Consider the following 26,051-nt stretch of genomic DNA (forward strand, 5'->3'; position numbering starts at 1 on the left):
GCAGACAGATCTCTGTGAGCTTGAGGCCAGCCTGGTCTGCAGAGTGAGTTCTAGGACAGCCAGGGCTACACAAAGAAACCCTGTCTCAAAAAACAAACAAACAAAAAAACCAGTAACAATTAAAAAAACAAACAAACAGATTTTTACAGCGCCTTGAAATACATAAAATGAAAGCCGTGCATCTTAATTTATTCATTAATTTAAATTGGCGTTAAATTTAAGTTGGTGTTACCTTGAAGAAAACTTAGATTTGTAGAACATTGTCACATCCATAAACTGGGATTCTCTATGGCTAGTACATCTTTCCACAAAGAGAATTCCAGTACATTTTCAAATTAAGAACCAGTGTTTGAATGTTTAGTGTATCTATCAGAGAGTGCAGTGGTGTTTGGGTTTAAGAGTATATTTCTCAGGAAGTATTTATACAAGTGAATTATTTTACTTCTCATAGTATGTCATAGTTTTCAGGTGTCCTAATAGTGCTGTATTGGTACTTAAAATAATATAAAGTAGTGGTTCATTTTGACCAAAGGTCATTAGAAAAATAGTTGTTTTCAAAAAGGAAAATATACAGAAAACTGAAGTTATTGGTTCAGCTGTGTGCTAAACTGTTCAGAACCAGGAGTAAGTTTCATGGTAATCTGTTCAGAAATAAGCAATGAAATAGGAGTATAGGGAATATACGCCACGTCACAGCGAAGCACGAGAGTGTAATACGCAGTTAGAAGCTGCAATCCAAGGACACTGAAGTATTGCCCTCTTTGTTAAAGATTGTAATGTAATTTTTAAAAGATTAATATTCCTGGGCTGGAGAGATGGCTCAGAGGTTAAGAGCACACTGGCTGCTCTTCCAGAAGTCCTGAGTTCAATTCCCTGCAACCACATGGTGGCTCACAACCATCTATAATGAGAGCTGGTGTCCTCTTCTGGCATGCAGGAGTAAAGGCAGACAGAACATTGTATACATAATGAATAAATAAATCTTAAAAAAAGATTAATATTCCTGACATCTGTGGAATGTAATTAAAATAGTTCTGATAAATCAAAACAGACGATATGAAATAGAGATTAGAAAGTGCCTGAGTTAAGTGCTGTTTATTTTTATATATTTTCAAAGATCTTGCATTTTCCCCACTTTGCATATTTTTTAATTGAAATTGAACTTTGCACCTACAGTATTTAATATATAAAACTACACTATTTTAATAGTCTAAGAATTTTTCATTGGCTTATTAAGTATATTTTGAAAGTTAGTATTCATTTTTGCAACCTTTATGATCTTTTTATCTTTCAGGTATGGCTTTTCAAATATGCGCTACATTTCTTCATTGATTAGTGGTGTTGGTATTTTCATGATGGGCGCAGGACTCTCTTGGTACCATGGAATCATGGGATTGCTTCATCCTGAACCAATGGAATCCCTTCTATGGGTGATCCTCTTTTCTTCCCCCACTCTCACTTTGGCGTACTCTTAGTGAAAGAAAACTTTTGCTGTATTGTATTAGAGGGTAAAAGGATTATTAATATATTATAAGTATAAAATTAATATGGCAGCAGCTTACTTTTAGCCAGCTATTTACCCAAATGACGACATAGGGAGATTATGATTTATTTAATTAGTCTTGAGCACAATACTGAGCAATTATTACTCCATGCTAAACTTCCAAGCTAGTTTAGATTCCTCCTAGCCAAAATTCCCATACTCCTTGCATTTTTTTTCAACCATCCTGGCTTCAACTCACTTCTGGTGCTTCCTGAACCTCTCCCCTGGCTTAATCCTCCCTCTACCCCACACACCCCTAGCTGGACTTTTCTCTGTGCTCAGTATTGGCTGGTCAGTGTTTTTTTTTTTTTTTTTGGCAATGTAGAGAACAAATGGTCAGCATTTTTACACAAACTTGAGAGAAGAGATACTTAGAATAAACATAGTAAAGCCATGTCCTGTTTAAGGCCAGATAGTGGGATAGAGAAATTAGCATTTGAATAGTACAAGGGTAAACTATACACAGTGTACAATGACATTATTCCAACATTGGAGAACAGAAATAACATGCCTTTTGGCTGTGTCACACAACTTACTTATTTGTGATTATTTGTGATTTTACACATGAGTATGATCTCTGAATCCACATAATTTTAGACAATTTTTACTTACTGTGTGTGGGGGTGTTTTGCCTGCCGTATGCCTATGCACCACATGTATGGCCAGTGCAGGCAAAGGCCAAAAGAGGGTGCTGGCTTTCCTGGGACTGGAATTACAACAGGCTGTGGGCTGCCTTCTTAGTGTTGAGAATCAAACCCGGCTCCTCTGGTAGAGCAACCAGTGCTCTCAACTGCTGAGCTGTTTGTTTCTCTAGCCCTTCTCTAGATCTTCGTAGGTGTAATTATTAAGCATCCTTTTTGGCTAAAATCTTGAGCAATTTTACAGATTTTTCTAGAAATGCTATTGAAGAACAAAAAATTCTATGCACTTCCAGCGCCAGGAGTGACCTTGTATTAGTAATAGTTTCCAGTTACTTGTCATAAGCTGGAACTGCATTTAATGTTAAAGCAAAATGAAAAGGAGATTTTGTTTGTTTGCTTTGTGTTTTTATTTTTCATGTGAGCCTCCATCAGGTTGGGGACATGCACTGGAGAATGGGAAAAGGGGGTTTTGTCACACCAATGCTCTTCTGCTCAGTAGACTGTGCGCAGCACTGGGTAGGAACAGTAAACACTAACACTGGTCTGCTCTGGCCTTTGCAGATCTTTAAAACCACCTCACCTTTCACGGGTACACCGTAGACAGTAGCTGCTTTGCTGAGTTACAGCTCTGAGGGCAAGAGTTTCTGACTCCTTGGATTGACACAGATTGGTCATATGCTGCCCCCTTAGCTTCTGTTTTGCAGGGAATAACGTGGCAAAAATGCCTTTTAAATGTTTCAGAAGACTCCAACTCAGGGCCCCATGATTAAGACCTATGTCCTCCATTTTACTTTCTGTGGGGCTCTGTGTTTTTCCTTTTTTTCTGACAGCCACTGTCAGTAGCCTTGCCTACAGATTATTGTTCATGTGTATCTAAGACACTGTTTGCTGTAATCTTCAAACTCCTGGGGGCACTTATTAATAAGCTCATTGAGCAATCTCAGCAACTCAAGGCACTCCTTACTCTGCAACTTGTCTTCCTTCGGTATTGCTAGGCTTATCACCAGAGTGTGGTCTAGTGGGTAGAGAAAGCCCCCTACCTCCTTTTGAAAACCCCAAAGGCCAACTTTGTTTTAGTCTTGGAACATTCTGGAATGAGCGTGAACTTAGAACATTTTCCCTGTTCTGGATCATAGAATAGTAAATAATTAGTCTTATTTTTAACATTCTGTTATTCCATATGTGTCTATATAGTGACAAGCCAGGTAATCTTGGCTTGTTTTTATTTAGTTATTGACACAGTATTTGTGCTTTGACACCGACACTGGCCTTGAACTCTTGAATTCCTGCCCTGCTTTGTGCTACACCCCCTATGCTGTGACTACAGGCAAATACTGCCATGTCTCGTCCTCCGTTTACATTTTGAGCCAGTTTCCTTCTTTGTTTTTAACCAAACCAACTAATTTAGTATAATTAGTTGGACAAAACTTGCCTCTCCCATTTGAACATGTCTAGCTACTTTATAGGCACAGTACCTTGTTCTAGCTTCATCTAAATTGAACAGCATCATTTGACAGGGGCAAGGCAGTTTCTGAAGTTAGAGAGTGATGAGGTAAATTTTTAATAGTGCTTAAATTTTAAAGTTTCTAACATATCCTGGCTTTGAGTAACAGAGTAGCATTCCATTGGAATGAGGCACTTTGTTAAATAATGGATTCAGTAGACCATAAACTTAATAGGCATTACTTCAGAGTCCTTGATTTTGTCTTCTTTTTTTTTTTTTAAACAGAACTTTTCCTCTTATGTTTTTAAAAACTTTTTGTTTAAAAAAAAAATTGGGGTTATGTGTTTGGAAACAAAGTTTCTCTGTATAGTTCTGGCTGTCCTGGAACTTGCTCTGTAAAACAGGCTGGCCTCAAACTCTGAGATCTGCCTGCCTCTGCCTCCCAAGTGCTGGGATTAAAGGTGTGAGTGACTACCTGGCTTGTGTTCATATTTTATTGTCCTCTGAGTTGTTTTCTGACAAGATCCTTAGTATCTAGGATCTCAGAACTTATATTTCATTTTTACTATATTTTACAAATTGTACATAATGAGCTGCTGCAATCCTTAGTGAAATATTTGGTTCATTATTTGTTTTAATACTTGTTTTCCAGGCATACTATATTTTAGCAGGATCTTTGGTATCTGAAGGAGGTATGTACTGGCACAGAGTATTTATTTTCAGTCTAGTGATTTATATACTCAACAACACATTCGTTATAGTTGCCAAGTTCTGTTAGTTAGTCCTGTGGAGTGAGGAACCTAAGCTTTGTCTGCTTTTCAAGGTAGAATGCTCTGGTTGTTGCTGTAGTGGATGAGGGCAAGAGGAATAGGCTATGATCATGAGTAGTCTGTATTGCTCAAACCATTGGAAATTTTCTAAATTGGTTTTTAGCAGTGTTAATCAGAAAAAAAGTTGTCTCTTTACAATAAGAATATTTTTTATAGACAAGGCTACACAGAGAAACCTTGTCTTAAAAAAATAAAAACCAAACAAAAGAAGAATAATTTCTGAAATACAGCTTCAACAATATTGAAACATACTTGCTAATAAAAACATAAACTACCAAGCTCAGTGTTTCTTACCCCTAAACAATTACCATTTTCTGTTCTTGATATTCCCTTCAGCCGTCTTTTAAAAAGAGTTTGTATTTATTTGTATGTAGGTGTGTGTGCATGTTTGAGTGGGTGCCTGCACCTGTGAGCATACAAAGGCCAGAAGAGGGCACCGGATCTTTCAGAGCTGGAGTTACAGGTGTTTGCAGGGTGTCTGGTGGTTGTTGCATGAGGGCTGAGATCTGAACTCCAGTTATCAGGATTACAGAGCTCTTACTCCCTAAGCCACCTCTTTAATTCCTCATCTATTTTTAAATTAACATGGTTTCTTATGGCATGTTATAATTGAACATATTTATTTGGTTTTCCTTAATTGATAGACCTCCAAGGATTGGGAGGAGCAGAGGTGACGATGCTTAGTGAGTGCCTGTCCAACAGTGGCTGCTCAGTTGACAAAGGCTATTGCTGTAGTAATTATGGTTAACCATTATAAGATTTAAAATAGGAGATCTATTTTATTGTAATGGTTAATTAGAATAGTGATGGTGACTGTTAATATAGGGTTTTCTTATTGCCTGCTATGGTGTTAATGTGCTGTACTTACTTATCTTTTGAAATGCCTCTTTTAAAGTTTGGAGACATGAAGTTTCTTCCTTGCTGATAGGATGCTTTTCTTTCAGCAACACTTCTTGTTGCCATAAATGAACTCCGCAGGAATGCTCAGGCCAAGGGAACAACGTTTTATAAATATGGTATGTAGTTTAGAACCAGGTTTTTATTTCTTCTTTTTATTTGCTTAAAATGTTTAGTGCTGTTGCTTTGTTACCAATAGATGGAATAAAACATGCTCACTTCTTTTCTGTGTGGCTCTCATAAGGCAAATCCGCTTGTTAAAAAGAGAATTTTGAGCCTAGGGATAGCACATTGGAGTACAGGGATGCTTTCTGTCTAGACTTGACTTAGGTGAGCTGTTACACTTCCGCATGTGCCCGGAATAATTTGAAAGGTAATTTGATTATGCAAGTGATTATTAATACTTAAGATAAAAAGAGTTTTAAAACTATGGTCTCATACATTCTTTTGTTAATTTAGCAGATTGATTTTAAATCGCCACTTTTTATGACCTCTGATTGTCAAATTAAGATTTCAGAATTTTTCCTTTCTTGTCTATTGCCCCAATGATTAAGTCATGGAAAGTCGTGATCCAAGTACAAATGTTATACTATTGGAGGATACTGCAGCTGTCTTAGGAGTGATAATAGCGGCTACCTGCATGGGCCTTACCTCTGTAACAGGTAAATATTTCCCAAACTTTACATGATTTTCTTCTACTACCCGGTTCTCTAATGGGGATTTGGCCATATCACTGAGTAATTTTAAGCCAGTAGATTATTATTATATTAATTCCATGCTAATTTTTTATTTGTGTATTTGTATGGAACTAGCTATCATGTTTAGTGAAATAAGCCTGGTTCAGGCAAATACTGCCTATTTTCTTTCATCCACAGAATCTAGGTGAATGTGTGTATGTGTGTGGTATTGAAAGTAGGAGGAACACCATTAGCAGAGAGGAAAAGCTGTTACAGAAGAAGGAGGAAGGGAAGAGAAAGTAATAGAACTCATGTGAAAGCTTTTCAGAAGGAAGGAGGGGGCCATCAGGCAGGCTGGGAAGGTGAATAAGGATTGATGTAATGATGTGTATGAAAAAGTGATGTTAGACCATCACTTTGAGGTCTAACTTTAATAAACATGTATGTATGGAGAAATATGTATGTATGGAGCTCTTGCTCCTGGTACCAGGAATGATCTGCTGCCTTCATAGTCATTCATTCTTCAGGCTCTTCCCCACTCATTTTGGTAGCTGGTTAAGTCTTTTGAGGGCCAGAAGGTAAGTTGGAACAGAAAGCTCATTTTGTGTTCACTCAGCTTGTGAGGTCAGATTCTCTTAGGGCTAACCTTCTCTGAAGTGTTCAGAAAATATCGTTTGATGACCTGGTTGATCTTTACCCTGCTTTTGGTTGTAAATTGGTTTTTGTTGTTGTTGTTGTTTGTTTGTTTGTTTGTTTGATACAAGGTTTCTCAGTGTAGCCTTGACTGTCCTGAATTCACTTTCTGGCCAGGCTGCCTTGAATTCACAGAGATCCACCTGCCTCTCTCTCCCCGAGTGCTGAGGTGTGTGCCACCATGCCTGGTTGGTCATAAATTGTTAATTAACAATTCTCTCTTTCAAGATGGGGTTACACTATGTAGCCCTGGCTAGCCTGGCTCTCTAGACCAGGCTGGCCTTGAACTTAGAAAAGCTCCATTTGCCTGTCTCTCAAATGCTAGACTCAAAGTCTTGTTGCTGTTCCTGTTTTAAAAGTTAAATAAGGGCCATTTGAGATATCTCCGCAGCTAAGGACACTTGAGGCCAAGGCTGAGTTTGTCCCCTGGGATGTACGTAGTGGAAGAAAAGGATCAGGTTCCCCCAGCGGCTCTCCTGAGAGCCACACACATACTGTGGTGTGCATGCGTGAGCACACACTCAAACACTAAAGTACATTTGTTTTTGTATTTTAAGAAAGTTTTGTTGTTTTTTCTTGAAATAGGGTCTCACTGTGAAGCCCTAGCTGGCCTAGAACTCCCTAGAGTGACCCAGCAGGCCTCAGACTCACAGAGCTCTACCTACCTCTTCTAAGTGCTAAGGATAAAGGCATACACCACCATGCCTCAACTACTTTTACAGACTAGTAAAACCCCTAGCAGTCATTAAAGAAGTAACTAAAGGAATCAGGAGTAAATTTCAAGTTCTTTGCTGTCTAAGGCTCACTGAAGTAATAGGAAATGTTTTGGTTTCTTCTGTGATTCTTCTAGGCAATCCATTGTATGACAGCCTGGGTTCCTTGAGTGTGGGCACCTTACTAGGTGTGGTCTCGGCATTCCTCATCTACACTAACACAGAGGCACTCCTAGGACGATCTATACAACCAGATCAAGTACAGCGGCTTACTGAACTCCTGGAGAGCGACCCATCAGTAAGGTCAGCCTTGGCTAATTAATGTTCTTTGGGTGGCTTGCACAAACAGTAACTGTCGCTCAGGGAAGAAAGTGTATGTGGGAAACCCCTTCTAAGATTCCTACATACAAGTCTTCAACTTGTGTACGTTGTGGCTAAGTCGTGATGCTGTAATGAAGAGAGACGGAGTTGAGTACACTTGCCTTTTTTTAAAGCTTCCAAAACCACAGGCCAAAAATAAATCTTTCCTCCTCAAATTATTATATTTGATATTTGGCTACAGTGATGAAAAACTAATAAATACAATTATCTTTTCAAACTTTAAAATGGGAAAGTCTTTAGTCTGTTCTCTGGTTTGGTTTTTAGTGTAGTTTTGTTGCTATAACAGGATACCAGATAGAGAATTTCTAAAGAAAAAAGGTTTATTTAGCTCACAGTTCTGAAAGCAGGGAAGTTCCCATTCCAGCAGGAGCTCATGTAGCTTGAGAGAAAATAGAGGAAGAAGGCTTGAAGCAGCTGGCTCCTGGAACTGCAGTCCTAAGAGCAAGAACTCAGCGTCCTTCAGAGGTGGCACTAGTCTTGTTGAGAAGACTCCACCCAACCCCACTCTGCAAGCCCCAGCTTCCACTGCTGTATTGAGGAATTATACACCAGCGTGACTGTACATGGGGTGTTACAACTGAGACCCTTGAACTTTTAAAATTGTCTTGTATGCCAGAATTAGTAATTGTTTGACTTACATTCTAAAATCTGTATGTCTAAATTTGCAAAGTAGTTAAGTTATAATTTGAAGTTGAATATTAAAATTGGTGTTAGACTTAGTTATTTCATGTGAAATAAGCCCTACTAATACTTTCTCTAAACTACTAACTTTATAGTGTGAGTTGGGAAGTCTGTTATGAGGCAAGTGTATAAAGAATTGATATTTATTTCTTTTTTAAATTTTATTTTTATGTGTGTTTTGGGGGTGTGTTTTGCCCACATGTATATCGGTGCTGTACATGAGTGTCCATATTGGTGAAAAGAAAGCATTTCTCCCCTGGAACTGGAGTTACAGATGACTGTGAGTCAGCGTGTGGTGTTGGGAATTGAACCCAGATCCTCTGGAAGAGCAGCCAGTGTTCTTAGCCACCGTGCCATCTCTCCAGGCCAACACTAATTTCTTTTAGAATTCTTCGGTAACACTTATCAGTGAAGCCATGTGGACATGAGCTTTTTTTATATGAATGTTTTGTTTTTAACCAGCTTTATACCCAAGTCACCACACAAAGACTAGGATGTATTTAGTTAACCTATAGCGCAATGCTGGGCAGTGATTACCCCATTCTAAACCTCCAAGCCCACATAGTTTCCTCCCATTCAGATATTACTCATTATATTTCTTTTAGTCATATTTTAGGTCCCGTTCATCTCTCCTGCCGACTCTGCTCTCCCACTCCTCTCCACTCGCTTCTTTCTCCTCCCCTCCAAATCAGGATGTCCCACCCTATTCTCTCCATTGCACAACATTGGCTGGTTGTTTTATTGACAATACAGAGAACAAATGATGGCATGTTTACACAAATTTGAGACAGGCGATGCTTAAAATAAGCATCACAATGCAATGTCGGATTGAAACCAGATAGTGGGGTAGAGAAATCAGCATGTGAATGAACAAGGGTAAATTGTATGCATTCCACAAGAACATTATACCAACATTCCTATTATATGTATGATATGTGGGGTTTTGCACGTGATTCTTTGAAATAGTTTTTTTTTTTTTTTTTTTTTAGAAAGATTTTATTTATTACGTATACAGAGTTCTGCCTGCATGTGTGCCTGAATGCCAGATGGCAGCAGAGGGCACCAGATCTTATTACTGATGGTATGAGCCACCATGTGGTTGCTGGGAATTGAACTCAGGACCTCTGGAAGAGCAACCAGTGCTCTTAACCTCTGAGCCATCTCTCCAGCCCTGAAATAGTTTTCTTTAAGGTTGGTAGTAACATCACATCTTTTGTTTCTGATTGCTTTTTGTTTCTGTTAGCTTAGGTCTCCACATTTACATACATATACACTATTTAAAAATAATAAATATTTATCAAAATTGGTTTTCTTGTTGAAATTTATCCTTAATTTCTTTCTAATTTATATACATCCCGATTATAACCCCTCCCTTTTCTCCTTCTTGTTCCTCCCTCCCATCATCTACCCCTTACCTCCCCCCAACCCCATTCCCTTCTTAGAACAGGGGAGCTCCCCTCAACCCACCCTAGCACATCAAGTCCCATTAGGACTGAGCTCATCCTCATCCACTGAGGCTGGGAAAGGCATCCCCGTTAGAGGGAAGTGATCAAAACCAGGCAAAAGTCTATGTCATAGACATCACTCACTCAACTCACTAGGGGACCCACATGAAGATCAAACTGCCTGTCAGCTACATCTGTGTTGGAGACCGAGGTGCAGTCTATGTATGTTCTTTGGTTGGTGCTTCCATCTCTGTAAGCCCCCATGGGTCTAGGTTAGTTGACTCTTGATTTTCTTGTGTTGTTCTTTTCCCCTCCCGATTTTTCTATCCTAGCCTCCCTGACTCTTTCACAGGTCTTTGTGAACTCCACCCAATGCTTGGCTGTGAGTCTCAGCATCTGATTCTGTCTGCTGCTTGGTTGGGTCTCTCAGAGGATGGTTATGCTAGGCTCCTGACAGTAAACATAGCAGAGTTTGTTAATGGTGTCAGTGGTTGGCTCTCTAATGGGGTGGGACCCAGGCTGGGCCAGGCATTGGTTGGACAATCTCTCAGTTTTTGCTCTATCTTTATCTCTGCCCATCTTGTAGACAGGGTAAATTTTGGGTCAAAGGTTTTATAGGTGAATTGCTGTTTTCTTCCCACTACTCTAAGTCCTGTTTGGCCAGAAGATGGCTTCCTTAGTCTCCATGTCCCCCACTGCTAGAAAGCTCAGCTAGAGACATCCCCATGTCTTCCCTGTAGCCTCCCTGCCTCCAGCTTATCTCAGAGAGTCAATTTGATTTTTAAACAACTGGATTTTGTCTTAATTGACTGTCTGTGTTTTCTCATCTCCCTTTTCACTAATTTCTTTAATCATTATTATTACCTTCCTTCTTGCTTTAGTTTAGTCTGCTCTATTTTCATTGTCCGTAGGTAATAGGGTAAGTTTTCAAGTTCATTTGTTAGCTTTTTAATGCAGACATTTCATAAATAGAAGTTGTCTCTGCCTTTGCTTTCTCCACACACAGGCATTGTTCTCCTAACATTTTCTCTTCTCTCAAAGCATTTTCTCATTTTGCTTGTTTAAAGATTTTTTTGTTCTTAATTAACAAATGATGATTGTGTGGATTTAAGGACCATAGTATAACATTTCACAGATGTGTGTAGCATGTAAAGATCAGATCCGGTAGTCATTTCCTTAAACTTTTAACTCTTTTCATTGGGAACATTTGACATCTCAAACTAGCATTTTTTGAAATATGCAACTAATTATTGCCACTTGTAAGTATTGTACATACTGTGCTATAGAATATTAAGTTAATTTTCCATTCCACTCATCCCTGTAGTCATTTATCACAGTCTCTCTCCATTTTCCCCTCTCCTCCTTCCCTTCTCAGCCTGTAGCAATTTATCTATTTATAAACTTCTAGATTGCTTTCCATAACCTCCATCTGTAAGAGTACATCATTAGAGTACAGTTGTTTTTCCAATATACAAATTTCCCTTTTGGGGTGTGTATGTGTGTGTGTAGGGGGCATGTCAGTTTTTAAACATTTGCAACTCTCTCAAATGTCTTTGTTATGAATCAGTTTGTTTTTTACCTCAGTGGTCAGAGCATATATTCCTGTCGCTGTCCTTTTTATACTGAGTTTGGCTCCTCGCCTAGCATAGATTCTGTGTGGGTTGATATTTCATGTGCACTTGAAATAACTCTGCTAGACAGGCATGTTTTGTAGATGTTAGTAGGGTTAGTTGGTTTATAGCCTTCAAAAATTTCAGTCTTTCTATTGATCATCTCCCTTTTTTTCTGGAAGAAGGTCATTTAAGTCTTCAGCTGTTATTGTTTCTACTTTATTTCTGTCCATTGTTTTTTGTTTATTTCCGTTATTCTAATTAAAGCTAGAGAAAAAACTTTTTAAAATGATTTATTTTTATTTTATGTGCATTGGTGTTTTGCCTCCATGTATGTCTGTGTGAGGTTATCAGATCTCCTGGAGCTGGAGCTACAGACATTGTGAGCTGCCATGTGGGTACTGGGAATTGAACCAGGGTCCTCTGGAAGAGCAGCCAGTGCTCTTAACCCCTAAGCCATCTTTCCAGCCCTTAAAAGAAATCTTAAAAGATGAAAGAGTAGCAAATGTGAATTATCTACAAGAATGAAGATATGTGGATTATATCAATGGAAACCATCAACGTTAATAAGCAAAGTTCGTGCAGCTTTGTTTTGTTTTGTTTTTAAACAATATATTAGTTACCTATTGTAGTATTGCAGTATGACATCTATCTCAAAGCTTAGAGGTTTAGGCAGCATTTATTATCTGACAGTATCTGTGGTCAGAGATTCAGGCCCTGCTTATGTAGCTCCCTGCTTCAGTCTTTCTCACAGACTGTAGTCAAGGTGTTCATTGACGGTGTCCTGGGAAAGAGCTGTTTGTCAACTCTTTGATGCTGGCAGGATTAGATCCTTTGCCTCTCCAGCATGGCAGTGGATGAGCTGCTGGAGCACATAGAGTTGAATGTGAACAATTAAAGAGCAACAGACAGCCTGCCTAATATGGGAAATGACACTTCATCTCTTGCCTGTATCTGTTCTCTGCCTAGAAGTGGGTCACATTCCAGGAGAGTTGATCACACAGGATAAAGGACACACTGATCAGCAAGAACATCTCAGATCTATCTGCAGTTAGGTACAAGGACATAAGGAACAGCTACAGCAGAATAGAATTAGCTGCTTCCTAAGTATTAAACAAAGAAAGACATATCACAGCGCTTTGAGGACGGAATGCAAAAAAGTGAAGAAATGAGTTAGCATCTTGCCAATCTGGGCAGGCTTTATTTTTAACTTGAATGTCTTTAACTTTATAGCTATTGAGTTGTTTATTCTCAAATCATCTCAGAGAGTTGATGAAGCTTCTTTCTGTAGATTAGAAATCTTGGACTCAGTTAGTTGCTCAAGATCATTCAGAAATTGGAATCCAGTGTTCTCATAGCACAAAGAGTCTCTTATGGTGGCATTCTAAGCTCAACAATGTTGTCCATACCCAGGCTTTATTTCTTATATATTCTATAAAGAAAGTAGATTAGACTGATCACAGGTAGAGGCTTTCTCAACAATTCCCCAGGGAAGATTTGCTCTTAGGGAGTTAGGGTTGGAAGAAAGCAGTGCAGTTGATGCATCATCTGCCTTCCCTTCTAGGAGGCAGAGAGGTGCAGTAGACTCCTGGGCTTGGGTATGTGCAGTGTGGGAGCTGTGTTCTGCCTGTGCACTGGCTGAGTGACCTTGAGAAAATCACTGCTGTAAGTGCATATGCTACCTTGCGTTTTGTCTTTATTGGAGCCTTCCTTAAATGGCTACCTTACAGTCTGTGCTGCACTGAGCGTGTGCTCAGTCATCATTGCCCTCACCAGTCCTGTGCATTTGTTTTATTCACCTCATTCTATCAGTAGCTGCGGGGCTGTGTGAAGACCCTGCATGCCAGCCAGCACACAAGCCACTGGTACACTTGTGGTGTAGCTCACTTGCACTGCTGTGCACTGGCCCTGCTTTGAACCTCATCACCTCAGAAGAGAAAGGAAAGCAGGAAGAAAAGTGTGATTGGTGCGCACATAAATACTGTTTTTAACAAAAATTTTTATGTTTAAATGTTAGGAAATCGGCAGGTGTTTAGTTTATGGAAAGGCTTATAAGATTAATTTGATAATAGTTTAGAGAATTAGTAATTAGTAATTTTTTTATACACAAGCTTTAAAATTCACACATGGTATTGTAAAACAGTATTGATTTGGCTTATACTTTTGTGTGTCATTATGCACCAAAACATATGGTTGGCCTTAGAAAAGTGATGAGCATGGCGGTAAGTGTTCTGCAGCATTGCTGGGGAAGCTGGACTTCTGCCGAGAGAGTATGGATGTGTTACGCTCAGCCTTACATGAGTTGTTATTCATCGCAGGGCAATTCATGATGTTAAAGCCACAGATCTGGGATTAGGAAAAGTCAGATTTAAGGCTGAAGTTGATTTTGATGGACGAGTTGTTACACGATCATATTTGGAAAAGCAAGATTTTGACCACATGCTGCAAGTAAGTTTATGTATTCATCATTTCTTTTGTATTCTTATGTATTCATCATTTTCTTTTAGCCCACAGTTGTAAAGACACTTTTTGTCTTTATGGTCTTAGAGTCACTTGAGCTATGAACTTCTTAGTTCCCAAGTCTGATAAGAGAACTTTGTATTTGTAGTAGGTCAGAGGAGACAGCCAAAAGAACAAACTTAGTCATTAAGTTGTTAATACTTGCTACATGTTTTATTAATTTGCTCTCAACAGCCCTGTATGGTGATGAAATGACACTTAGATTCTACCATTCAGGGAAACTTAGACAACACACTAGTTAGCTTGTCTAAGATTTCAGAACCATATATATGAAGTCACATGAATCTAATCTTTGACTCCAGAACCTACCTCTTTGACTGTTTTATTTTCTGTGGGTTAAGTTATCAGAATCCAAAAATGGTAAGTAGAAAATTCCAGAAATGAGCATAAACTTTAAATTGCCTTCTGAACAGTTGTTAGTTCCCAAGACATAAATTATCCCTTCTCCAAGCATGTCCAATCTGTAGGCGCTGCCCAAGCTGAGCTGGTAAGGGAAGGGGAGAGGCAAGTTCACATAACTTACATTACAGGTATATTATTTCAGTTCTACTTTGTTATTATTGCCGTATGTGCTTAATTGATTCAACTTCATCCTAGGTATTTTTTTTATATGAAAAAAAAAAAAAAACTTGGGGCTGGAGATATGGCTCAGTGGCTAATGGCTGCTCTTTCTGAGGACCTAGGTTCAATTGCTAGCACCCACGTGGCAGCTCATACTACCTATAACTTCAGTTCCAGGGGATTTGACACCCTCACATAGATACACATGCAAGCAAAGCCCCAATATACATAAAATAGGAGTAAATTAAAAAAAAAAACAAAAACCATAAGATATTTAATATCTTCACTGTGTGGTTTTAGCAACCTCTAGACACTAGGACAAAACCTCAAAGATAAAAGGGTAATGCTGTAATTTAAGAGACAATTTGTAGAGGCCAACAGTCAACAGAACAAATGTTACTACTTGGGTTTGTCAGACCTTAACATTTGCTATGCGGGTTGAGTATCCTTATAGAAAACACTGGGACATGAAATGTTTATGATCTCTCTCCCTCTTTTTTTTTTAATATTTGAACACATTTGTATGTTCCTAGTCCAAAAGTCAAAAGGCCTGTTATTTGACTTTGTTGTTGTCCTTTTGTTTCTTTGTTGGAGACATGGTCTGGCTTAGTCTAGGCTGGTCTCGAACTTACTGTGTCCCTCAGGATAACTGAACTTCTGAAGCTTCTGATCCTCCTCCCTAATGCTGCGGTTGCAGGCATGCTGCCATACCTACCATGTGTGCTGGGGACCGTGTCACTGCTCCTTGGCATACATGCTGGGGGCCGAGCACAGGGCTGTGTGCACATGCCACACCATGAGCTAGATCCCTGCCCAAATGTGTGTCATGTCAGTGCCCACAAGAGTTGGAGACTTCAGAACATTTTTGATTTTCAGATTAGAGGCATCTAGCATGTACTAGTTTGTTTTAGGTCTTAAAAGAAATCATGACAAAAAGTCTATTTATTTATTTGTTTGTTTGTTTGTTTGTTTGTTTTGCTAAATCTCATTTGCATCCCCAAACTAAATATGCTGAATTTGATACCTGTCATTTTCATTCTGAGTTTTAGTCTGTTTTTAGCATAATATATTACATTTTGAATGTTTCACAGTGTATGATATAAATGTATAATATATAAATGGTTTCATATTGTATGACTATACAGCTGCATAGCAGTATGGCTGAGATTCCTTGTTAGTTTATATGGTTTGGGGTCTACTACTGTTTACTACTGTTGCATTCTCTCATTCTGATGTGCTACAGTTTGCGTATTCTGTTTCTAGAATGAAGATTTATGCTCTTTTCTGTGTTAAGCTGTTAGAAACAATGCTACAAGCTAGGTGTGATAGCACAAAACTGTAATCATAGCACTTGAAAGACTGAGGCAGAAGGATCATGATTTTGTGGCATCCGGAGCTACGTAGTAAGATCCTGTCTCAGAAAGAAAAAGAAGCAACGTCCGTGGCATTTCATACCTGTGTCGTAGGTCATGTGTGTCAGTCTCCTTAGGGTAGATACGGAGACTACTAAATGCATACTCTTCAGCTTCCATATATAGAACCAACCTAACTTCCAGAGTATGTCCATTTCTCTCCCACATTCAGGATAGAAGTTTCTATTGCATTTTTTTTTTTTTATAGTAGGCTGGCTAGCCTGGAACTAGCCATGTAGGCCAGGATGGCCTCCAACTCAGTGAAATCATAGGCATGCCCCACTACACCCAGAGACTGTGAGTTCTTTATCCTCTTGTCTTTACCTCCAGAGCTGGCATCCCTGAGACTATATATGCTGTTCATCTTGTGGTTTAAAAAAAAAAATCCTTTTATCATAAAAACATTTTTTTTTTTTCTGAACAGTTTGTGACCTAATCTACTTTGAATTATTTTCTTACTGGGCTGAAGTAGAAGTTAGCTATTTTTGTTGTCACAGAAGGTCGTCTGAGCAGTACTTGGTGAACAGTCTTCCCTTTACTGTTTGTAGTGCTCACGCTGTCCAGCATTCTTCCGGAATTGTTTAGAAGCAGGTGATTCGGTGCCTTGGCGTAAGCTTTTTATTTTTCATTAGATGTAATGGTGCTACAAACTATGCATAAACCATTGTAACTTTAAATTTGTTTTTCTGCTTTCATCTTTGTAGGAAATTCAAGAGGTGAAAACTCCTGAACAGTTAGAAGCCTTTATGCTTAAACATGGAGAAAACATTATTGATACTCTAGGAGCTGAAGTAGACAGGCTTGAGAAGGAGCTGAAAGTAAGATCTATTTGTCAAAAAATTGTGTTCTGATAACTGTTTTTGGAGTTCTTGTTCCATGTAGGCACCATGCTAAGTGTCACATGTATACATGTGTACTCTTTTTTACCCCATAAAAACTTTGTTGGATTCATGAAGTTAAGTAACTCAGCCAGTAATGTGGAGAATAATGGCTTGAACCTCTTGTTCAACTCCAAATTCAATATTTTTATTACTGTTCTTCGTACTTGGCATAGTACGAAGTATTATAGTAAAAAGTATTTTGTCTTTAAATAGAAAATACTTTAACACAGGATGGTGATGGTGCATGCCTTTTATCTCAGTACTCAGTACTCAGACTGTGAGTTTGAGGCCAGTTTGATCTACAGAGTGAGTTCCAGGACAGCCAGGACTACACAGAGAAACCCTGTCTTGGGGTTGAAGAAAAATTGAAAAATTATCAAGAAAAATAAAGAAATCTTCAGATTTTAGTCAGAAATTTGAAAACTAATGTAAGGGCATGTTTTATAGTGCTAAACATTCCCTTACATCATACTTTGTTTTCTTCTCTTTAGTTGGAAGTATTTGCACTTTATTAGCTATGTTACTGGTAGTATTGCTTTAAGTATTTTTTAAAAAGACTTACTTCCATTTTATGTGTATGGATGTTTGCCTATATGTTTGTGTTTGTGTACCACATGTGGAAAGTGTCTACAGAGGCCAGAATATGCCTCTGGAACTTGAGTTCCAGGCAGTTGTGAGCTGCTGTGTGGCTCCATGGAACTGAACCTGGGTCTTGTAAGAACAACAAATGCTCTTAATTACTGAGCCATCTCTCCAGCCACTTCACATTTTTGCAAAAACCCTTTAGTATAAAGGATTAAAAGTCAGTCGCTGCCTTACAGATAGCTCAATTCTCTCATCTGCCTCTGCATTTAGTCTGTGATGCAAGAATATAATGTGAATACTATTCCACTGTCTCTTCTGCTTAATCTGGGTCCAGCCTTAGGGTCAAAGAACATGGTTTTTGTTTTCCTAATATCACTTCATTGTAAAGAACTTTTCAAATAGCTGGATATTGTGGTTTATGCCTTTAATCCTGGCAGAGACAGGCAGACCTCTGTTAGTTTGAGGCCAGCCTAGTTTGCATAGTGAGTTCGGGACAGCCAGGGCTATGTAGAAAGACCCTGTCTCACACAAACAAACAAAACCCCAACAGTAACAACAAAAATCACACTGTTAAATTAATGTAAGCCTAGTTGGGTGTGGTAGTCTACACCTTTAGTCCCAGTGCTGGGAGGCAGAGGCAGAAGGATCTCTGTGAGTTCCATGCCAGCCTAGTCTACAAAGCAAGTCCAGAATAGCCAGGGCTGCACAGAGAAACCCAGTCTCAGAAATAAATAAATAAATGAATGAATGAATGAATAAATAAATAAATAAATGGGTAGTGAGCCTCTCGTCCAAGCACTTGCCTAGAATCAGAGTCCACCATCTCAGGGAATGTCTGTGTAATTACAGTTACATTCCAAACTCGTGGTGCTTCACTCTCAGTTACATTTTAAGTGTGTGTGTGTGTGTGTGTGTGTATGTTGGACAAGGACAGACTTACTATAAAAACCTGTGTTTGCTTCCTTTAGCACAGTACTTGCTTAGACCATATGGACTACTAAACTGTATCAAGCAGTGTTATAAGCTTATTAGTTCCAGTTGGTATTGTTTTGCAGTGATATTCTTTTCACTGTGAAAAGGGGCATTGTGGTTTTTAGTGCTTCCACGCTTGGCATATAGAAGATCCGTAAAGCATTTTTGTATTAATACATGAATGGGCTCAGGGAGGTGAGGCTACTTCCTGTGCTGTCCATAGTATATTCTCAGTGATCTTATTTTCTTATGTATAGATTCTACTTGATAGTATAACAAATATTTTTAGTTTTTCCAGTCCAGTGATCAGAATTGACAAAAAAGGGGAAAGGGGGGTTTTGTTTAGCTGTGAATAATTTGGAAATATTTTCCTTTCCAGAAAAGAAATCCTGAAGTTCGGCACGTGGATCTGGAAATACTATAGATGGTGAATGAGTCCCTTGGGGCGTGGAGATGTCGTCTTCCCCACTGAAAGGGCATCAGTGCCGTCCAGAAGCCGTGCTTCTCAAGATGGATGGGATATTTCGTGTGCAGAGCAGTTGAACAGGCCACAGAACTAAAACTCCTTTCTTCTAATCATGTCTTCGTGCTTCTTGTAGGGACATTGGCTGCTTAGATCACCCACCGTTTCTCATGTTAGACAGTCTGTATTGAACCGTGAAATCATGCTTCCTTTCTTAACATGGTACAGTGTGTCCCCATGGACTTGGAACCACTGAAGACTTTAGTCCACCAAAGGCTAATCTTGAGGGTTCTGGCTAAACTTTGTTGTGTGGTTTTTAAACAGTCACTATGTTTTGAAGGTCTGTCTTTCCTGCCCAGTTGGGAAAGAATTTCTGTATACTTTGTGGTTTTGACCTGAACAGAGAGGCACACTTTCCTAACTTCCTTATCCACAGATGTGCATTCCAGAAAAGGCGCAGTTACTGAATGGGGTGAAGACATTTCAGCACCTTTTACATCGTAGTAGTTGCCATTTTGTAAAATTTCTTCTTTTCTCCTTTTTTCCTTATTTGGTTTAATTTTTGTAATGTTAAAGACATAATTCTAGATATATATGACTTTTTTTTTAATTGGCTTCTGTGCCATAGTGTTTACTGGGAAATAATGCATTTGTAAATGTTTTAACATTCTGTAAAATGAACTAGAAATATTTATAGCTTTACAGGCAGGACACATTGTGTTTTTAATTTATTTAAAAGAAGGCACTACTTATGTAAATTTGAGCTGTGGGGTACTTTTGCTTTGAGAGAAAAGTAAACCTCTTACACTGAAACTTGTGTTGTGGTTTTGTGTGCTGTCAGAGCCAACAGTGCGTCTGATTTATTGCCATTCAAGTGGGCATTTAGCATAGCATATTGGCTGTAACACATTATGTAAGCAAATAGTTCTCAATAGCTCTAAGGTCTCAAGGGGAAAACCATTCAGGTTAGTAACTGAAGACTCAGTGCAAAGCCGCAGCTGTCTCTGCCCAGTCGGCTCTGGAGGTGTGTGGGAGCAGTGAGCATCGTTCACACGAACAGAAGCTGCCATGCTGATGAGAGAGCTAGGTACCCAGCATTCACACCCCTGTGAGCAGGGTCTCCAGACTTTCTGAGATCGAAGTTTGTGAATTACAGAAAACTGTAATGTGGAAACAAAAACTCTGATTAAAGGATTTGTTGTGGTAGTTTTTGATCCAGAAATGACACTTGGTGGAAGATTGTGAGAATTTATGATGTGTCTTTGTAGCCATGGGAAGCATGCGTGTTATCCTTTGTCTTTGTTTTTGAGATAGGGTCTTTGTCTCTGAAGATAGGGAATTGGCGTCAGTGCAATAGTTGCCACCAAACCTGCCAACCTAATTTGATCTCCAGGACCCACGTGTGGGTACAGAAAACCGACTACCCCACTTGTGTGCCATAATGTTCCCTTCCCCCAAATGTAATAAAGTGTGTTTATTTATCTTAAGAAATACAGTTGTTGCACTGTGGGAGAGCTCACCAGTAGAGTATTTGCCTGGCCTGTGCAGAGCCTGAGCGTGATCCACAGCCAGGAGCACTGTCACAGCGTGCATAAGTAACGCATACAGCCTACTTCTCTGTTCTTGCAGTGTCCAATCCCTCAATTCTCAATAGTTTCGTTTCCCTATCATGACTCACTTTTTTTTACAGTTACAGTTGGCATTTATTCAAAGTGAGGCATTGGCAGAGCAAATAATTTTCGTATTGTGGGTCGGTTGAATCAATGTCATAAAAATATGCTGAGACCGGGCACATCTACAGATACCAACTACAGACTGCATTTCACCCACTCTTCTCTCTCTTTTCTTTTTCAAATAAGCTCTGTCTGATATTATTCAAGGTTGACTTTGTCCTCCTCCTCTTTGTCCGTTGCTCCTTAGGCATGACCTGATGCCCCGTAATGTGAAACACTGTTGTTATAAAGGTCCTCAGGAGGCCTTCTGATGGTTCCTTTCACACCTTAGTCCCGAATGCTGTATCACCGCACAACAGCCCCAATTCATTATATTGAGTCCTGCCGCATTGAAATGGCATTTTCAAAAACCATCCAGCCACTTGCTTGACGAAGCGACAGCACACTTGCCCGGCATTTCTGCTTCACGACATTTCTGCTTCACGACTCACTTTTGGCTTTTAGTTTTTTTCCCGCCTTTCACACTTGTCATTCATCATTCCATGCCATTGCCATACAGGAGAGAGCTAGGTCGTATCTAGTTTCCTTTTAGTAAAATTCTTTTGAAATTTTCACATAATTGGGTAACAATAACTAATCCTTTTTCAAGAGCCCCCAACAGATGTCTGGAAGAATAGCATATTTCTTAGGGCCTGAAGAAGTGCTTGCTGTAAAGGACAAAAGGCTTGAATTGAATTCTTCAGAACTTGTGTAATGCTGGGTAAAGTGCCACAGTCTGCAGAGAGTCCAGAACCCGAGGGCAGGCTAGCCTGATGTGCACAGATGTCAGAGGTGATCCGCAAAGAGACTGTCTCAAACGAGGTGGCCACAAGGACCCAGGTTGTCCTTTGAGGCCCCCATACATACTTGTACACTAAACTCATGAATCTATATATGCATGTACATGTGCAAAAAGACCAGTTCCTTATATGTCTTTGAGTCTTTAAATCTGATCTGGGTTAAGGGTGTAACCTTAAACAATAATTTCTAAGTATGTCTTTCCAGTTCTGGTATTTTAAAGATTGTTTATATAGGTTTAACATAAAAGGATGCAACATGTCTGGAAGTGTATGTGAAACCAGGAGATGGGTGCTTCCCCTCCCCCCTTTTTTCTTCTTGGAACTAAAGCCAAATTACAGTTTTAAAACCAGGGACAGTGAGATGGCTTAGATAAAAGCACTTGCTGCTAAGGCATATGATCTGAGTTCAATTCCTGGGACATGCATTCATTTAAATGCTGTGGAGCAAAGCAAGACTTAGATAAATATTTAGTTAGAGAAAAACAAAAATAAGAATTTGAAAGAACTAGACCTTCGTTTTAAAGAAAGAGGTAAAAATTTCCTGGTTTTAATTTTTTTTAATTACTGTTTGCCAGGTGTTGGTGGCTCATCCCTTTAATTGAAGCACTCAGGAGGCAGAGGCAGGCAGGTCTCTGTGAGTTCGAGGCCAGCCTGGTCTACAGAGTTAGCACCAGGACAGCCAAGGCTGTCATGGGGGTTGGAGGAGGAGAAAAAAGGGGCTACAGAGAAGCTACAGGAAATAGCACAGGCTTTTGGAGTTTATATTTATCCTCTCAGGTCACATTTGTAAAGGCTTGGTGACACTTAAATGTGATGACCCTCAATTTGCCAACCTGTCAGAAGTCAGTGAAGCGAAGAATTGAAGCTATAGCATTCATTCAGAGATTGTTGCCCCTGAGTCCTTCATCCTTTCTCTGAGAGAGATCTTTGAAAAGCATATATATTGAAGATTGGCCTGACTTTTATATTTGCAATTTTTAAGTTGTGTCCCTAGTCTTGGTTTTATGGAGAAAGGAAATTTTCGTTTCTATTACACTGTTCTGTCTGACTGCACTGACAGACTAAGATAGTCCTGGCCCTCAGGATTTGCTATTCCTTGGTGTGACATGAGTAAGAGCAGCTCACCTCTTCATTTGGGATTGTTCCCTTAATGAGCCGATGTTGTTTTGAACATGTATGCTCTTTCTCTTACATGCTAAAGAGCTGTGTGGTGTTGCATTTGACCCTAACATCATGCTCACACCTTAGAACAGATTTTGTCATTATCCTTGTTCATAAATGTTTTCTTGGTCTTACGATAATTCAGTAGTAATCATTAGCGGATGATTATGACATCTTGTGTTTATTAGAATACGAATCCAAAAGGTTCTGTCGCTTAGTTATATGCATGGTACAGTGTGGCAAAACCAGATTACCTACTGGTTTAGTTAGGCTGTTGTGGGGGTGTGGTGATGGGCACTGAACCCAGAGCTGCTTGCTAGCCTGAGCTTGGCCAGAACTGAACCCTCAGTGCTCAGAGCCAACTCCTGCTGTGGTTGAAGATGAATTTTACACTGTCCTGAAGGGAGGCCAGCCCTGTGTGTGTGTGTGTGTGTGTGTGTGTGTGTGTGTGTGTGTGTTCATATATGTGTATGTATACATACATATCTGCATTTATATAACCTCTACTCCTGTTCTCTCTACACCTGTTACCTTTCCCACCCCTTCTCCCAGTTCCCTCCCTCCATCTAATTCAGATGTCTATTTTATTTCCTGAACAACGAAGCTAATTACTCAGTGTCACTGGTAATTTGAAAGAGTGTAGTCCTCTCTCCGAAATCAAATCCTACTGAAAATAGCATTATAGTTTAGAATTTTAGAGAAAAATAGAGGATGTGCACATGCAGGGTTTACATAGGGGTCGTAAGAGACTTAAAGGTAATCTGTATTTTAATAGTTACCAACTACAGAGCTTACCATGTCCGATTTTACGTGCATAAATGTATTTAAAAATCACAGAGCCAGTAAAGTCGACTAATGTTCATGTCTTCCTGCCATGTCCGATTTTATGTGTAGAAATGTATTTAAAAATCAGAAAGAGCCAGTACAGAAGACTAATGTTCATGTTTCTGCAGATGACGAAACAGTCATAGTTTGTGGCCACTTAGCTGGTTAAAGGGTAGAGATAGCATTTGAACTAAGACTGACTGTCAAGGCGTCCAAATAAAACCGTAGCTGTTTCTGGGGAGTTTGTAGTGGGGAGTGGTGGCGTAGGGTAAGGCAGCACATAGTGTGTACATCATCTGAGATTTTCATTATTGTGTGTGCTGTGTGCATGTGTAAGGGTGTTAAAAACAACTCTGTGGAATCAGTTCCGTCTTTTCAGAGTGGGTTCCGGGAATCAGGTGAAGGCAAGCAAACTGCACACGTGTTTTTGCCCTTAAACTACCCCACTGACCACTTCTGAGATTTTAAAGTCTTATTTAGGGACCATCTTAGACACCATGAACAGAAGATAATGTGTTTAATTCTAGTGTTACTGGACCATCGAGAAAGTGTGGAAGTAAGCATTAATTTAAAAATATTTCCTACCTGGGAAGTGGTGGTGCACATCTTTAATCCCAGCACTTGGGGAGGCAGAGGCAGGTGGATCTCTGAGTTCAAAGCCAGTCTGGTGTACAGAGTGAGTTCTAGGACAGCCAAGGCTACACAGAGAAACCCTGTCTCAAAAAACAAAAAGTTTCCTTTGGTCTGAGCGGCATTTATACCCCTTCCCTTAATTTTCAGATTATTATAAAATTGTATTTGAGTAGATAATACATTCATGATCCAAAATTAAGGATGTTCTAGCACTTGGAGGGAACACTCTCCCAGCTCAAATAGTTTCTGCACTTAGGAATAACTGACGTTACAAGCATTTGGTGAGTACTGTGAGGCCTGTGAGTACTTCAAATGGTTTCCACACCTGTACTATGCCTCTCTCTCTCTTCTACAAGGGTTGTAAAAGTACTGTACGATAGGGAAGCCCTGCACTTAGGAAGTACTCAGCAGGGCCTCGGGGATGACTCAGAGTGCTTACAGAGGAGCACTTGCTGCTCCCCAGCTCCTACACCAAACTTCTCACTATCATTTGTAACCCCAGTTCCAGGGGATTTGGTGCCCCCTTCTGGCCTCAGTCCACTGCGCACACAAATGTTCTGTACACACACCCGCCGGCACTCATACACATGAAACAAAATTTTCTTTCTTTATTTTTTTTTTTTTTAAGAAAGGCTAGGATTTAAAAATAAGGAGCTCTCAACCGGTTTCTCATTTTGTGTTGACTGAGAGTCACTGCATTCCCAGGAGAAGGTGTGTTCATCCTATGGTAGCTCCTAGCAGCAGGGCACTGTTGAGATAACTCCCAACTAAAAGTCCAGTCCTCAGTTGCATTGGTCACAGTTTTATGGGCTCGGCAGTCGGCGGGATTACTGGCCACTGCTTTGCACAGTGCAGATAAAGAACCTGTCTCTTGGCACAGGCAGTTTCTATGGATAACTCCAATGTGGTGAAGTCACCCTAATCTCTCTACTGTCCGGCTACCTTTAGTGCACAACAGAGTAGAACCTCAGCTGTTTAGAGGCAGAGAAGGAAATTAAAGCTTTTTGTTGTAGTTGGGGTTTCTACGTATGAAGAGACACCATGACCAAGGCAACTCGTAATGTGGTCTAGGAGGCTCCAGCCAATAGCAGATCGAGACAGATGCAGCCAAGCATGGGGTGGAGCTCTGGAGGTTCAGTAGAAATGTTGGGGGAAAGATGGAAGGACCTGGAGGGGACAGGAACCTTACAAGCAGACCAGCAGAGACAACTAACCCAGTCCCATGGGGCCTTTCAGAGACTAAGAACCAAGGGACACTCATGATCTGGACCTAGGCCCCTGCACACATGTAGCTGACAGGAGGCTTGGTCTTCATATGGGGCACCTGGCAGGTGTAGGGGGTCCTGTTTCTAACACGGACTCTATTGCCTGCTTTTGGATCACTTCTGCCTGGCAGGCTGCCTGGCCTGGCCTCAGGGTATGAAGATACAGTCAGTCCTGATGTGACTTGATGTGCTGGGAGGGGTTTCTACAGGGGAGGGGCCTCCCATTTTCTGGGGGGAAAGGAAGGAGAGGAAATGGCCTGGGAGGAAGGGAAGAAGGGGGCACCCTCGGATGAAAGCAAATAAACTAATATTAAAAAAAAGAAAATAATGTAATATGGGTGCACTAGGGGGAAGTACCCCGTCACAGTCTTCGGAAGTTTTTTGTTTCATGTGTCTGCAGTACGTATATGGAGTGTGATGCAGCGGACTTGTTAAGACAGAGGAAGTACACGTGTTTATTGTAACATAAGTTATCACTGCTAAGTTGTGGAATTAAGACAGGACATCAGGAAATACTTTTGTGAACATGTATTAGTTTTTTTTTTTTTTTTCAGTTTTAAAATGTGCGTAAGATTTTGGACTATAGGGGTGGCTAACAGATCCAGAACACTTGATGCTCTTGCAGAGGACCTGAGTTGGGTTCATAGCACCAAGGCTGGACAGATCATGATACCAGTAACTCTGTCTCCAGGGAGCAAATGCAGTC

At 39.9% G+C, this 26,051-nt stretch overlaps 1 protein-coding gene and 1 pseudogene across 2 annotated transcripts in view; one reads left to right on the plus strand and one right to left on the minus strand.

Annotated features, from left to right (window-relative positions):
- Positions 1-19,762, plus strand: part of Slc30a9 (solute carrier family 30 member 9) — a 51,074-nt gene extending 31,312 nt beyond the window's left edge. The window contains exons 11-18 of one of the 2 annotated variants that reach the window (XM_021635499.2): positions 1,295-1,430; positions 4,281-4,320; positions 5,403-5,474; positions 5,910-6,017; positions 7,576-7,741; positions 13,874-14,003; positions 16,753-16,866; positions 18,866-19,762. In XM_021635499.2, the coding sequence (XP_021491174.1) occupies positions 1,295-1,430; positions 4,281-4,320; positions 5,403-5,474; positions 5,910-6,017; positions 7,576-7,741; positions 13,874-14,003; positions 16,753-16,866; positions 18,866-18,910 (811 nt within the window). In that variant the 3' untranslated portion in view covers positions 18,911-19,762. Of the gene's footprint in view, positions 1-1,294; positions 1,431-4,280; positions 4,321-5,402; positions 5,475-5,909; positions 6,018-7,575; positions 7,742-13,119; positions 13,571-13,873; positions 14,004-16,752; positions 16,867-18,865 lie in introns of those variants that run through there. The other variant, XM_060380708.1, reaches the window with a different exon arrangement.
- A 995-nt stretch (positions 19,763-20,757) lies between these two features.
- LOC132652873 (cytochrome b-c1 complex subunit 7-like) lies at positions 20,758-21,079 on the minus strand (annotated as a pseudogene).
- Positions 21,080-26,051: the final 4,972 nt, after the last annotated feature.

Source organism: Meriones unguiculatus, chromosome 3, assembly GCF_030254825.1.
Source record: "Meriones unguiculatus strain TT.TT164.6M chromosome 3, Bangor_MerUng_6.1, whole genome shotgun sequence".
NCBI lineage: Eukaryota > Metazoa > Chordata > Mammalia > Rodentia > Muridae > Meriones > Meriones unguiculatus.